Consider the following 14,752-nt stretch of genomic DNA (forward strand, 5'->3'; position numbering starts at 1 on the left):
GATGAACTGATGTACATGCTGAGGAAACTGCTTCTTAACATTGGGGATTTGCCTGCACAGACCTCGCACATTCTTTTCAACTATCTGGTGAGACCTTAGCATGCTTTTTCAACACTAATGTGATGACTGCACTCATAGTGAGCACTCTTAAAAATAATAAAGCGACCAAAAAGAACCAAAAATGTTTTTTTTTTTTAAATACCATATAACAAATATTTTGGATTCCATGAACATTTATAGTGCCATAAAGAACTTATATGAGATTATTACAGCTTTTGTTTGTAATGTAATTTAATGTAATGCATTTTATTTTATTTTATTTTGCAAGGTTTGCAAGGCAATTTGTTATAAAATATCCAAAATCCCAAAGAATGAAAATTGTGCTGTCTTTTACTAACTCTCATATCATTCCAAACCCTTAAGGCTTAGGTTAGTCTTCAAAACAAAATTATATTTTTATGAAACCTGAGGGATATCTGTCCATCCACTGAATGAAATTGATACAAAAAGTCATAAAGGCATCATAAAATGAATCTAAATAATTTGAGTGGTTTATCATATGTGATGTTTTCTCTGTATATGTGTATGTCCTTGTTTAAATGTAAATAAAAACCAAAAATAAATCATTATATGTTCATTATAACAATTGATCATGTCTCTTCACTAGATTTGTATTTGTATTAAACCACTTAAGTTTAATAATGCCTTTATGACATTACTGGATCTTTGTAAATTTTCATTAAAATATCCTAATTTGTGTTTTGAGATTAACCAAAGTCTTATTGATTTGGAATGACAGGGTGTGCACATGATGACAGAATTTTCATTTTCTACATTCATCAAGAACTAGTCTTTTAAAAGTAAAGGATAGAGATACAGGGATTCTCCGGATCTACATATCAATCTTGACGTGTGCAATCTCTTATTTTTCTCATTTTTTTTCTAGGTGGGCTTGATCATGTACTTTGTAAGGACTCCCTGTGAGTGGGGCATGGATGCCATATCAGCCACTTTGACCTTTCTGTGGGAGATTGTGGGTTATGTGGAGGGGCTGTTTTTTAAAGACCTTAAACAGACTATGAAGAAAGAACAGTGTGAGGTCAAGCTTCTGGTTACTGCCTCCATGCCAGGTTGCATATTTAAGCATTACAGACAATCATAAAGACAATAAGTTAACTAGTGTCTTTTTCATGCTTATAACTCTGCCTGTAATTGTGTGCCTAGGAACCAAAACCCTGGTGGTTCATGGACAGAATGAGTGTGACATTCCCACCCAGTTACCAGTGCATGAAGACACCCAGTTTGAAGCTCTTTTGAAGGTCATTGTTAAAGCTGTAAATGATTATTTAGCTATATTTTAACAATATAACATCCTTTTCATTATTACTTATATGTTTTCACACCAGGAGTGTTTAGAATTCTTCAATATTCCAGAGGCTCGATCTGCCAACTATTTTTTGATGGATAAGCGTTGGAACCTTATACACTATGCCAAGGTGGGTTATGGTTGTTTCTGAACAGATCTTCACATTTCAAAGGATAGATACTATACATTTTTGATAGTAAACACCAGATTGTTTGTATGTTGACTGAAAATTGGTTTGCCTCTCTCTATCAGACCTATGTGCGAGACATCTACCCTTTCAGAAGATCAGTGTCTCCTCAACTTAACCTGGTTCATATGCTTCCAGAGAAGGGCCAGGAGCTCATTCAGAAACAGGTGAGTTTTGTGTATTTTATCATTAAGGGAGAAATAGTTTTTACTGAACAACTTAGGTTCAGCTCACATAATAGAGTTTTTTGTAATATGATGGTGGCTTTAGAAATTAGGATCTAATGTTGAATTCATATACTTTATGTAACTTTTTAATTAGTTTAGTTAAGAAGATATAGCACAAATAACCATACTTCTTTTTTGCAGGTGTTTTCTAGAAAGTTGGAAGAGATTGGCCGAGTTCTGTTCATCATCTCGCTTACCCAGCGTATGCCTGCTATGCACAAACAATCCCACGTCTCCATGCTTCAGGAAGACCTTCTGCGACTGCCGTCCTTCCCTCGCTCTGCCATTGATGCGGAGTTCACACTCTTCAATGAGCCTCTAGGTGAGTGAGAAAAACTATTTGGTCATTTAACTGTCTAACTTTCTAGCCATTTAACAAGTAGTGTCAGTTCACCAAAAGTTGTATATGTCAAATTCGGATGATTTTATCCATCTTACAATATTATGTGAAGATATCAATTCAAGTCTTGCTCATTGTAATCCTTTCTAACAATATAAAAAGGGCTGCTCTTGAAGCTAATAATCAGGTATAACATAACTGAGTTGAACTGGAGAATGACAAAAGAAAGACGAAAATGATTCCTGCACACAGACAAATCACACACAATCACGTAAGTTTAATCTTAACTTAAAATAAGTCTGAATCGAAAACTGTGACCAACATTTCTTCTATTCAAATGAAATAGCTTATTAACAAAAAAAGAAAAAAGAAATAAATCAGCAATTGATTAGAATTGATTCAGTCATAGAAAAGGCTTTTTGCTAAGGAGGAAGATCAGCAAGTTTGTAGTCGGTTGCCATACTGCCATAAACTACAACTGTTAGCAAAGTAAGTGTTTCAGCTTAGTGTTTGGAATTCATTTATTGCTACACATTTTACTGCTTGATTCAAGTCAGTAACAGAATAATATTATAATTATGAAGCATCATTACATTTAAACTAGCATTCAAACTAACTGCTTTAGCTTGATTTTACACAGCCAGTTGCACATATACGCGACCCCTCGCCCCCTATATTATATAATCAATAATATAATCAATAGGTAAATCAATATATATTTTCCCCCTTCCCAGGCAAAGAGCTCTTTGGTTTGGACACCTTACAGAAGGTCCTATGGATTAAACTGCTGGAGGAGATGTTTCTGGGCATGCCCAGTGAATACCCTTGGGGTGATGAGATTATGCTATTTCTGAATGTGTTTAACGGTGCCCTGCTCCTACACCCCGAGGACAGCGCCCTCCTCAGGCAATACAGTGCCACTGCCATCAACACAGCTGTACACTTCAACCACCTCTTCTCCCTCAGTGGCTATCAATGGATCCTTCCTACGATGCTCCAGGTTATCCACAAACATATGAGTTATTTTTATTCAGTATCACTTAGCAATGTTTTTTTTCTCTGATTTTATGATGCTAATTCTCTTTTGTGTTGCTGCTGTTGTTTGCTGAAGACATACGCAGATTATGAGAGTAACCCACTGTTGCGTCGAGGGATTGAATTCTGCTGCAGGCAGTTCTATATTCTCCATCGCAAACCTTTCATATTGCAGCTCTTCGCTAGTGTGGCCCCACTGCTGGAGTTCACTGTAAGAACACAGAGCTTCTCATTCATAGATGGTGTTATTACAGTGTTATTACAGCACTATTAAACATTACATTTTTGTCATGACTTTTTTTTTCTTACAGACTCGCACTAGTACTGGTTTATCGAAAGGAGTGTCTTCACAGTGTCTTTTTGACCTGCTGGTATCTTTGGAGGGAGAGACTGCAGATTCCCTGGATGCTCTGGAGCTGGTGAAGGCTGAGAAACCTCTCCGCTCTCTGGGTAAAATAGCTCACAGAGCTCCTGGAGGATACATAGCTTAGATTGACCCTCATGCTCCATGTCACATGAACAGAAATTTTGCTATTGTTTTGAATTTCTTTTTCAGATTTTTGCTATGGTAATGAGGACCTGGCCTTTTCAATCAGTGAAGCCATAAAGCTCTGTGTCACAGTGGTTGCTTATGCACCAGAGTCCTACCGCAGGTTTGTACCTTGAAGATTTCAATCAAATTCTTTAGGAATTCACAATATATATTGGTACTATACCAGTTATAAGCAGATATCACATGCCTATTAATACTGGATATATATTGTCCAATATTAGATATGTGTGCATGCCAATGTTTAATTTTCCCAGTTTTTTTTACAGTTATTATTTATATTATCTCTCTGACGTCTTAAATCTTTTTAAGTCTTTATAAATCTATATATATATATATATATATATATATATATATATATATATATATATAGATATATAATATTTTTTAAACACTGTTAAATGCAATATTTAGTTTTTATTATGTGATGTAAATATGTGATTTTATTTAGAATTACTGATTTTAGTTTTTAGCTAATGATTCAAACCAATCAAAGGACATCAAACATTTTTGTTATTTTGAGTTTGTTGAGGCACTTTCAAACTCGTGTGATAAAGTAGTGTGATCCTCAGTCATTTAGTACATGATGACCAGTTTTTCTCTGTAAACATGTACAAAATCGACAAGTGACTGTTCACATCTGAAAAGCTGTCAAGTGTATTTTAGAGAAAATTCTATTTGCAAGATGGAAAATCTCTGTTTCTCTTGTCAGTTTGCAGATGCTGATGGTTCTTGAGGCTTTGGTTCCGTGTTACCTGCAGAAGATGAAGGGTAACACACAGACTCTGGAGTCAGCGTCTGCAGCGAGGGATGAGATCGCTGCCATAGCTGCTCTGGCCACTTCTCTGCAGGCTCTGCTCTACAGCGTGGAGTCATTGACACGGTCAGTCCCAGAACACAGCCTTTACTGTAATTACATACAGTCCTAGAGTCCTAGATATTCCCTGTGTCGTCTATTATTTATTATTGTGTCATCATTAGATTTTTTTCATTCATAGACCTATGACTGCACCTCAGATGAGTCGATGTGATCAAGGCCACAAGGGAGCAACTACAGCCAACCACGCCATGTCTGGAGGACCAAACACCAGGTCAGGGCAGATATAATGTGTTCACTCCTATTGTGTTTGTACACAAGAAAAAGTTTGTATAAAGAGTACAGTACAGCGTTCACAGTCTAGGTAAGTGTTTAAAGACACCGTTTACAGTTGAAATAGCGGATACTGTATTGAATCAGTTTCTGTTTTTGTGACTTGTTGCAGTTTTTTCTTTTTTTATTAGGGCATCATAACAAAATGATATAGTTGACATACAGAAACTGTGCCTTTCCCTTCCCAACTGGCCCACTTTTTTTAAAGGTTTTAAGGCTTCCAATATGACTTACATTCAAGAGTTGTCTGATTCTTTGTAGTAGGACATGTCAGAGAAAATAAAGGAAGAATCAATTACTATAGCAGCACATATGGTACTTTCTTTTTCAGATTATGTTTTCCAGATATTTTATCTTTACATGGCTAGGCATTTCTGCATTTATATGGTTATTTATAAGAAGGTCACTTGGCACTATGCTGACACCTTGCTTTGTTATAGCAAAGTATTATAACAGAAAATGTCTGCACTGCCTGAACACATATGGTTTGCATGTTGAAATTATTTGCGATTAACAGTACAATATCAACAAGCAGTAGTTGTTTGAAAGTTCTCTGGTTTGACTCTCTGCAGGGATAACCTGCACCTGCTGGAGGAGGGTCAGGGTATATTGAGGGAGGAACTGGATGAGCGTATCACCCGTGAAGAGTTCCGTCGCCCCCGTGAGTCTCTGCTTAACATCTGCACAGAGTTTTACAAGCACTGTGGTCCACGCCTCAAAATCCTGCAGAATGTGGCAGGAGAACCCAGAGTCACTGCTCTAGAGCTGCTGGATATCAAGTCTCATATGAGGTGAAACAAAAGCTACCTACACTAGTTTAAACATCCAGTAGCACGATGGAACAACTAAGTCATATCATACATTTCAATCATGTTTTACAGATTGGCAGAAATCGCCCACTCCCTTCTTAAATTGGCCCCATATGACACGTTGACCATGGAAAGCAGAGGACTGCGCCGCTACATCACAGAAATGTTACCCATCACCGATTGGTCGGCAGAGGCAATTCGTCCCGCCCTCATCCTCATTCTGAAGAGGCTGGATCGCATGTTTAACAAGATTCATAAGATGCCCACACTCAGGTGCGTTCACCCTCAGGCTCTGTGCACCAGGTATGTCCTCAGGCTGATCTCTAGCCCTCCACCATCTGTGTTTCTGTATTCTCTGGTGGAGCTCTGCTGGGCTTATCAGTGGTATCACATCTTTGAGATGTGATGGCCAGCTGCCGCTTTTGTGCTTTGTTTGTTGTGCTTTTTTTTTCCCCATTCTCTCATTATGATTTCGAAATAAAGTTGAATAAATTATACACTACATGTTGTAAAGCAATTATGCCTACAAATATTATATCTTGCTTTTGTGTACATACTATGAGCTTGCTTATGTTTGTGAAATATCGACTACAATACTCTTATGCAATATACTTAAATGTAAACATGAAGTATTCTGGTTAAAGCACTATTTTATGTGAGTTTCAGCATTTATGTGAGTTTCAGTTCAAAGATTATTTTTTTTCCAGCAGCAAAAGGGATTCGTTACAAAATTTGACATTTCCAGAAAGAAAAAAATCACATGAACAAATTTAGCATTATTGGGGCATTTTGTGCACATAATAAACTTTCTCAAATGTGGTTTTGTGAACATATTGAAGTTTCTTCTGCATGTGGAAAACTAAAATTGTATTGTGCATGCAAAATTGCTAATATTTTCTGAAAAACTTGTGTGCACAAAAAACCTTTATGTGTGCATGGGAAAATGTTTTTGTTTTTAGTATAGACGGTTTCAACGGCCACAACATAAACAAACGTTACTGCGCATGCGCGCTTTATTGGACCTAACTTAACTTCCGGTAGACTTCCAAATAGAATCAATAACAACAGCCAAGTCCCTCTAGAGTAGATATATTATTTGATAACAAACAAAATATGTTTTCCGCGTGAACCAGGCGGACTTAATGAAAATGCAAATTCATTCTTTGGCAGCAGGAGATGTTTTAAAGCATAGACATAAAGCGCGAGAAATAGAGGTTTCCCCAGTAACAGCTGTAAACAGAGCAGAGCTGGTACGCTCACACGCTGCTTTATCAGGCATATAACATGCAAGTCTTCCTTCAGAAATACAGCGATATAAAAACATCTGTGCCTCGTTTTGATATTTAAACATATAAATGTAAGGAATTATTATTATTAAACGTGCAGTACGTAACGTTACTCATGTTTATTCAGCGAAGCCTTTTTGAAAATCGATCAGTTTTAAAATTGTGGCGAGTCTCCAAAAATAAATAAATGTATGGGAAACACATCCCGCAGCACAACCACCTGACCCCAACTTCAGTCTAGTCATCACATTGACTTTAACTGCGTTTGTAGAAGGCACTGCAGCCAGACCGATATACACAACACAGACCGGAAATTAACTTAGGTCCAGGCGCGTGCGCCTTCCCATGCTTTCACAAATTGTGTGTGTGTGTGTGTGTGTGTGTGTGTGTGTGTGTGTGTGTGTGCAGATTTTATATACAGAAACCAATAATTTTAATAATGTGTGATCACAAATATTTTCCAACGAACAGAAGAAAATGTTTTTGTGTTTTTAGTATAAAGGTTTTCTCATGCTTTCACAAATTATTTTTGTGTGTGTGTGTGTGTGCAGATTTTATATACACAAACCAATAATTTTGTGTAAGCACAAATATTTTCCAACAAACAGAAGAAAATGTTTTTGTTTGAGTATGTTTGCACATGTGCATTTACACTACTATTCCTTTAGGTTGCAATACTACTTGTTTCTACTGTATTTTTGATCAAATAAATCCAGTCTTGATAAGCATTAGTGACTTCTTTCAAAATCACCAGTCTGAATGATTTAAAACTTTTCACATGTAATTATTAGCTTTCTAATGCACAAACAGATTTGAGTTTTTTCTGGAAAATTCCACTTTGGGTGGTCTGTAATTCAGTGACTAGTGACAGAAAACATATTGTATGATACCTTGTTGATGACCAGCTTTTATAAGTGTGTGAGATGAATATCTCTGTGTGTTGTTTTTCAGGCGGCAGGTGGAGTGGGAGGCAGCTAGCAGTCTGATTGAAGGGATTTGTTTGACACTTCATCGGCAGCCAATCATTTCCTTCCTCCCTCACCTGCGATCTCTAATCAATGTTTGTGTCAACCTGGTGAGTCCCAAACTGCTTTTGCATTGAGATCCTTTGTGTGATGTTTATTTTCTTTACATGAAGATGTATGTGTTTAGGTGATGGGGGTTGTGGGGCCATCTAGTGTGGCAGATGGACTTCCCTTGTTGCATCTGAGTCCATACCTGTCTCCTCCTCTTCCCTTCAGTACAGCAGTTGTGCGTTTGGTTGCCATGCAGATCCAGGTATAATCTGTTTCTTTCTATAGATATTTCTAATACGCATTTCTGTTCATTGATATACTGTTGCATATGTTTAATGTCTTCCTCCAATTCTAGGCTTTAAAGGATGACTTCCCACTCAGTCATGTGATCTCCCCCTTCACCAATCAGGAGAGACGAGAGGGGATGCTGCTTAATCTCTTGATTCCATTTGTATTGACTGTGGGCTCAGGGAGTAAAGGTCTGCCTTATAGAACAAACAGAAGTCATAATGCATTTGGATGTTATTTACAATGTTTATTTATGTTTTTCCTTTACAGACAGCCCTCATCTGGAGCAGCCAGAGGTATTTCTACTTTTGCAGACAGTCATTAACATCCTGTTACCTCCGCGCATTATCAGCACTTCCCGCAGTAAGAACTTTGTTCTGGATGCATCCCCTGCCCACTGCTCCACCCCAGGGGACACTGGGAAAGATCTGCGTAGAGAGGGACTGGCTGAGTCCACCAGCCAAGCAGCTTATCTTGGTAAAAGAGCCCTGGAGACAGTTGGATGGTGTGATATAAGAATTGTTTCTTTTAAAAATGTCTGCAAATTTTATATTTTTTTCTATTATTCTGCTCTTTCCAGCTCTGAAGGTGGTCTTAGTCTGCTTTGAGCGACAGTTGGGTAATCAATGGTACAAGCTGAGTCTGCAGGTCAAGGAAATGGCCCTGCGTAAAGTCGGTGGTCTGGCTTTCTGGGATTTTATTGACTTCATAGTGCGCACAAGAATTCCAATCTTTATTCTATTGCGCCCCTTCATACAATGCAAGGTGAGCGGATTTTGAGGATATGTACTAGCTTTCTGAACTCTCTATTAGTGGTTGACCGATATGGATTTTTAATAGCCAATGCCTGATATGTATATGATATCACACATTTACTTTAAGTTAGTAAATAACACATGTATTGCTGCTAGATTAAAATTACATTACATTTATCATTTAAATTCACCATGAAATAGAAACTGACAACTGGAAAATTGTCACAATGAAATATTGTAGTGTATATTATTAATTAGCAAACAACGATGCAATCGAGTGAGTTTTTTTAACCACTATCAGTTCACACCATTTGTATCCTGTGCACAGATGGTCTATCACACAACATTAATCAGTCGTCACAATTCCGAATATCGTCCAATTTATCAGTCTTGGTTATATATCAGTTGCTCATTCGTTTCTATCTATGGTCCTTTTTTTCTGTATACTTCTGCAAGATTGATATTCATGAAAAAGTCTTCATGTCTTTACTTTCAGCTGTTGACCCAACCAGCTGAGTCTCAGGAGGAGATCACGGCCCGTCACCATATTGCAGAGCAACTAGAGCGTCGTTTCATCCCACGGTCCCTCTGTAAGAGCTCTCTGTTTGCTGAGTTCAGCAACGAGCTCAAGATCCTGAAAGAGGCTGTGCATAGTGGCTCCGGTGAGAACTGGCTTAATCTGTATATTATCTAGAAAAAAAAGATAACCTACCTTTTGTTGGAATCTCAGAAGTGAAGGCCAGGAGACTCTTGGGCATCATTGTAGTTTATATACAATTAGGGGGCAGTGCTTAGAAACCGAGACAAAGCACCATACCTAATCCAGTCAGCATAACTACTCAAACACTGGGGCAAAGGCACCAAGAGCCATTACAAACAAAAGATGTCTCTGTAATCTGGCTCATTTGATTTACAATAGGAGAACGGGTATTTAAGTTTTGTGATTTTGTGATTTTGACCTAGGATTACAACTGCACTTTATCAAAGACTATAGAAATACAAAGACGGTTCACTCTTATACTTATGAATGGGAGAAACTGCAATGCGCAATATTATAATTATTAATAATTCTAAATAAAAGAGCCAATCGCTGATTGATCAAGTCGTTGCTTCACTGCTGGAGCTTCTATCTGTTAGAACCTCCGGTTCCCATAGAAACCTAAGACTAGAGAATGCACAATCATAAGTGCGTTATGCATATATAACTGCGCATGCACATTGGCTGGTCTAGCCTGAAAAAAAAAGAAAAGCTTTTTTAATTCTATTTGAGCATAAGAATCAACATTAATGGGGCAGTTCATTTCAGATTTTGTCGCTGATTTGAAATGTGTAATTTAATTGTGAGTTCAGTGAGCAGTTTTTGAGATTTCAGGATTCCCCCATTTATTTAGATAGGCCTTGGTCTTGTATGAGCTGCTGGGTAGTGTTTGAAATATGGCCGCCGAGTGAACAGACTTTCCTTGAAAGGGACTTTGACTTTATTTCTCCCTGTTTTCAGCATACCAAGGAAAGACTTCCATCAGTACTGTTGGCACGTCCACCTCTGCATACAGGTTGAGTCTGGCCACCATGTCCCGCTCCAACACCGGTACAGGAACTGTCTGGGAGCAGGAGAGCCAACCCTCACGCCAGCCCTCACAGGACACACTCAGTCGTACCGATGAGGAGGAGGAGGAAAGTGTGTGATTCATCCTATTCAGTTCCTCTCAAAACATTGAATTTCTCTCATTATATACTCGCCCTCATCACTTTCTTTATAAACCTGTTTATTTAAAAGATCTGACTTAAAATAACAATTTGTTTATTATTTTTTTTAACAATGATTTCAAGCAGCATGGTAAGTTTAATATTAAAATTGATGGGTTTTATTGCTGAGGTATTTTCCTAGATGCACCTGCCAATGTTGTTGTTGAATGATCCATATTAATGTTTACTCTGTCGCTTTCAGATGACTCCATCAGCGTCCCCAGCGTGGTAAGTGAGCACGAAGCTTTCCTCCCCAGGCTCATTTCCCAGCGGCGTTTCTCCAGTCACGCCACAGGGTCGGCTGCCACTCAGCCTGAACCAGGCATGAGCACCATGCTGCCCAGTCACAGGTAAACAGACACCCCTCTTCACAACTAAAGCTCATTCAGACCGAAAACTGTCTATAACAACCTTATTTATCCAGCCTTAGCATATCTTTCCCTTTAAGAGAGGGCTGATCTACAGCTGGGGGGTTGCATGTCTCTTTTATTATTCCCCTAATCTTGTTCCCTGCCCAACTCTACAGTGAACCCAATGTGCTAGATGAATCCCAGGGGCTTCTGGAGGAGGGTAACCTGTCTAGGTACAGTGTCACGGCCCTGTGTGTGAAGTGTCTCACCGTCTGTGTGCCAGGGCTGGGCCTGCCTTCCCTGTTCATCACATCCAACTTAATTCCTCACTAGGATCTCTCTCTCTCTCTTTCTCTTTCTCTTTCTCTTCTCATCCACTCCAAGTCACTATTTCTTTCTTTCTTTCTCTCTTGGCTAGGGACAATGATGCCTGTCTACGTTTTATCACTTTGTGGTACTCATGTCATTTCCAGTGAGTCTCATGGTGTCATGGTGTCCACTCATGTTTCAGGCTTTTTGCTGCTCAAATTGGAGTTCCTCTCTGGGGGCCAATCTGTGGGGCTGGGGAGTATGGTCTAGCAGGTGTAAAATAGACAAGTAGACATGAAGAAATGTAGTTTTTCTGACCTGACATCAGATGAATCTGACAAATTGTTGTAGAAAAATTGCTTAGTTTTATATTGGATGTTTACATCCTCTTGCTCACACTGCTATACCAGCTTCACTATTCCCCTTTGTTTTTTGTGGATGACATTGCAGGTTCTGTCCTGCGATTCATGCTTTCTTGATTCATCCCTGTCCCTGTGTTTGATTGGTGGAGGGCTGTGGACTAATGGGGATTTGTGGATGGGACACATTTCCTTTTAACTCTCCAATTAATCAGGAGGATTTAACAGGGATTGTGTTTTGCTCTTCGGGGCAGTTCGAGCTCATCAGGTCTGTTTGTGTGTGTGTCCTTTGGTTTTATTCTGCAGGGTTGCCAGCGTGCAGAGTGAACCAGGACAGCAGAATCTGCTAATCCAGCCACCTCTCGGTCGTAAAAGAGGACTTAGGCAGGTAAGTGCTCAGAACACAGTCTTATTTTTTGCACTCGGTATGTTATGTCAAGGCATAAAATTGAGGCACTGTGTCTTGTAGCTACGGCGACCCCTGCTGTCTATACAGAGGGTGCAGGACGAGTCTCGTGGACGTCAGGGAGCCAGACTCTCAACAACCCGCAGGAGCATTCAGCCTAAGAGTAATTGTAATTTGTGTAATTACATTAAAAAAGAAAATTAATATAAGTGGCGATTATATGTATATGTCTATAGCATGGATAATATAATAATATAATGCAATATAATATAATCTATGTGTATCATTATTGGTCAGTTAATGTACACAACATAAAAAAAAACCTTCATTGCAGTCTCTAAAGACAAATATTTTATTTTTGCATTTTAGTCAGCAGATTTAATGCCCAGTGTACTAAGTAATAAATATATTCATGTAATATACACAAATAAATTAGATTTATTTTGAATAATAATATAAATCAATTTATAATTTCATGATTTATAATTGTGAAACCATTGTTATATCAAAAATGTGAGATTTTAATAATTATACAGCAGACTGCATATATAAAAATTACATAGCAGTATCCACTCTAAATACATAATTAGTCAAATATAATTTGACTTTTTAACTTGATTTAATTATTATATTATTTTAAGCTATTTTGGTGGGCATAATACATACAAAGACATACCTAAAATACATAATACATACATTTTCAACTTGGCTTTTCTATAAGCAATCTATGAAATGTTAATTTTACATTGCTTAAATTCACTGAATAGTAATTTTGAGACATCAATATTTTATCATTATTTTATCAAAACCAACAAAGACTTCCCAGCAAATGGCAGATAGTTTGGAAATAATATTAAAGGCCCTTCTTCCATCCAAAAGTAATGGAACAAATGAATAATGTAGAGGTATTAGAAAGCCATGTTCCAAATTTGATACGGTTTGATATGGTTTTATAGGGTTAAGTACCTCCACTCAGATGACCACTATAAGAACCAGATAGAGTGTCTTATAGTGCATAGTGCTAACAAAAACGATCTTATGAATTTGATTCCCAGGAAACTGCATGAAGTAATAGTGTATACAAATGCATTTCTAGAGTCTAATGAATCTGTCATCTTTTCTTCAGTTCATGGTGACCAAAAGAGGTCTGTCACTTTCACTGAGACCCAGCAGGAACCGGCTGCCAGATCTCCAACTGCCACTCCCAGCCACAGCAGCGGCTTACCAGGGGTCACAGAGGGCGGGAAGCTGAGCCATGCTCCTTCAGAGTCCTCATCACCTAGCATCAAAACTGCCCAGCACAAACCAGCGTGGCCACAGGTCTGATTTTACCCACTGTCAGTCATAAGAGCACACTGTTTGAATGAAAGCTTGCAGAGTCGTTTTTTAAACGCATGTTTACATCACGTTTCAGATAAATATTCCATAAACAATGTATAGATAATGTTTTTGTGCTAACAGTTCAAGACCACATAACTTTGAACATATTTTCTATTAAAGTTACTGGAAGAACATTTGTTTATAACTTAGAGAGAACTTTACCGGAACATTATGGAAATTCTGATAATGTCCCTGTTAGCTGTATATGAACATTTCTATAATGTATGTTTGGATGCAATGCGTGAGTGTCTTTAAATTTGAATGTAGCCATTTATACCTCTGAATCTGACACTTGCTTTATTTACTCCTCTCAGTATGAGAATAAAGACAGGAAAGATCAGGGGAGTGTACGGAGCAGTCTTTCTCCAACCCCTTCTGCTGCCTCTAGCTCCACTTCTAGAGCCTGCTCCCCTCTTCCTCCTTCCCTTCCCATCCTGAGTACACCGTCCCGACTGGCCCCAACCCAGATCAGAGAAAGCCCCGAGGACGAAGAGACCACGGGGCTTCTGCAAAACACGGACACCTCCCCTAGTGTAGGAGAGGACCGTGGCATGGAGAACCCACTCCTGACCTCGCTGCTCACACCCCACGCTCTCTCTCCGCTCCCCCTGTCCCCTGTTGACCTGGATCTGGACGAGTCTCACGTGTGAGAATGTCCAGCTTCAGGATACTGTGCTAGTTAAACAGGAAGTGGAAAAAAGAAATCCTGATCAGATCAGATTTCTTGAATAACTTTAATTGTGTCAATTTAAGCTATCATGGGATATCCTTTGCAATTAATAAGACACATTTATGAAGCACTGTGCATAATTCTACACACCAATGAAGGTAAATAAGGTTAATGTACTATTCAGTCTTTAGTGAGATAAATTATGTAATTTTAAATCAATTAAGATGAGCATTTTGTGAAAATTATAACTACAAAAACTCATTATATAGATGTATTCTAAATATTTGTCATCTGTTAAAGAATTATTTTAGAGGATTATATAAAAATAGATATTTAGAATAAATATTATAAATGCTTTATTTTCAGAAATATAAAGATGCTTGTATAATATTGTTGCCAAATATTTGTTTGCAAAGACAAATACAAAGCACCTGCCAAATATTCAGTGGGAACAAAATAAGAAAAAAACTGATTAATGTATTACATATTGAAATAAATATATATAAATATATTTAAATAATAT

General features: G+C 38.1%; 1 protein-coding gene across 7 annotated transcripts in view; it reads left to right on the forward strand.

Moving 5' to 3' along the window:
• The window catches only part of LOC132161355 (protein unc-80 homolog), a 56,402-nt gene extending 41,667 nt beyond the window's left edge, over nucleotides 1–14,735 (forward strand). For 5 of the 7 annotated variants that reach the window (XM_059571333.1, XM_059571334.1, XM_059571335.1 and 2 more), the window contains 27 exons: nucleotides 1–87; nucleotides 947–1,130; nucleotides 1,225–1,319; nucleotides 1,407–1,496; nucleotides 1,619–1,720; nucleotides 1,922–2,102; nucleotides 2,855–3,120; nucleotides 3,232–3,366; nucleotides 3,467–3,605; nucleotides 3,712–3,808; nucleotides 4,418–4,588; nucleotides 4,704–4,796; nucleotides 5,428–5,646; nucleotides 5,737–5,937; nucleotides 7,902–8,025; nucleotides 8,103–8,228; nucleotides 8,322–8,445; nucleotides 8,525–8,731; nucleotides 8,835–9,019; nucleotides 9,506–9,671; nucleotides 10,508–10,687; nucleotides 10,958–11,105; nucleotides 11,282–11,338; nucleotides 12,080–12,161; nucleotides 12,243–12,342; nucleotides 13,306–13,499; nucleotides 13,874–14,735. In XM_059571333.1, the coding sequence (XP_059427316.1) occupies nucleotides 1–87; nucleotides 947–1,130; nucleotides 1,225–1,319; nucleotides 1,407–1,496; nucleotides 1,619–1,720; nucleotides 1,922–2,102; nucleotides 2,855–3,120; nucleotides 3,232–3,366; nucleotides 3,467–3,605; nucleotides 3,712–3,808; nucleotides 4,418–4,588; nucleotides 4,704–4,796; nucleotides 5,428–5,646; nucleotides 5,737–5,937; nucleotides 7,902–8,025; nucleotides 8,103–8,228; nucleotides 8,322–8,445; nucleotides 8,525–8,731; nucleotides 8,835–9,019; nucleotides 9,506–9,671; nucleotides 10,508–10,687; nucleotides 10,958–11,105; nucleotides 11,282–11,338; nucleotides 12,080–12,161; nucleotides 12,243–12,342; nucleotides 13,306–13,499; nucleotides 13,874–14,209 (4,089 nt within the window). In that variant the 3' untranslated portion in view covers nucleotides 14,210–14,735. The remainder of the gene's footprint in view (nucleotides 88–946; nucleotides 1,131–1,224; nucleotides 1,320–1,406; nucleotides 1,497–1,618; nucleotides 1,721–1,921; nucleotides 2,103–2,854; nucleotides 3,121–3,231; nucleotides 3,367–3,466; nucleotides 3,606–3,711; nucleotides 3,809–4,417; nucleotides 4,589–4,703; nucleotides 4,797–5,427; nucleotides 5,647–5,736; nucleotides 5,938–7,901; nucleotides 8,026–8,102; nucleotides 8,229–8,321; nucleotides 8,446–8,524; nucleotides 8,732–8,834; nucleotides 9,020–9,505; nucleotides 9,672–10,507; nucleotides 10,688–10,957; nucleotides 11,106–11,281; nucleotides 11,339–12,079; nucleotides 12,162–12,242; nucleotides 12,343–13,305; nucleotides 13,500–13,873) is intronic. The other 2 variants (XM_059571336.1, XM_059571338.1) reach the window with 1 other exon arrangement.
• The last annotated feature ends 17 nt before the right edge of the window (nucleotides 14,736–14,752 follow it).

The sequence above is a fragment of the Carassius carassius genome, chromosome 17 (assembly GCF_963082965.1).
Source record: "Carassius carassius chromosome 17, fCarCar2.1, whole genome shotgun sequence".
Classification (NCBI taxonomy): domain Eukaryota; kingdom Metazoa; phylum Chordata; class Actinopteri; order Cypriniformes; family Cyprinidae; genus Carassius; species Carassius carassius.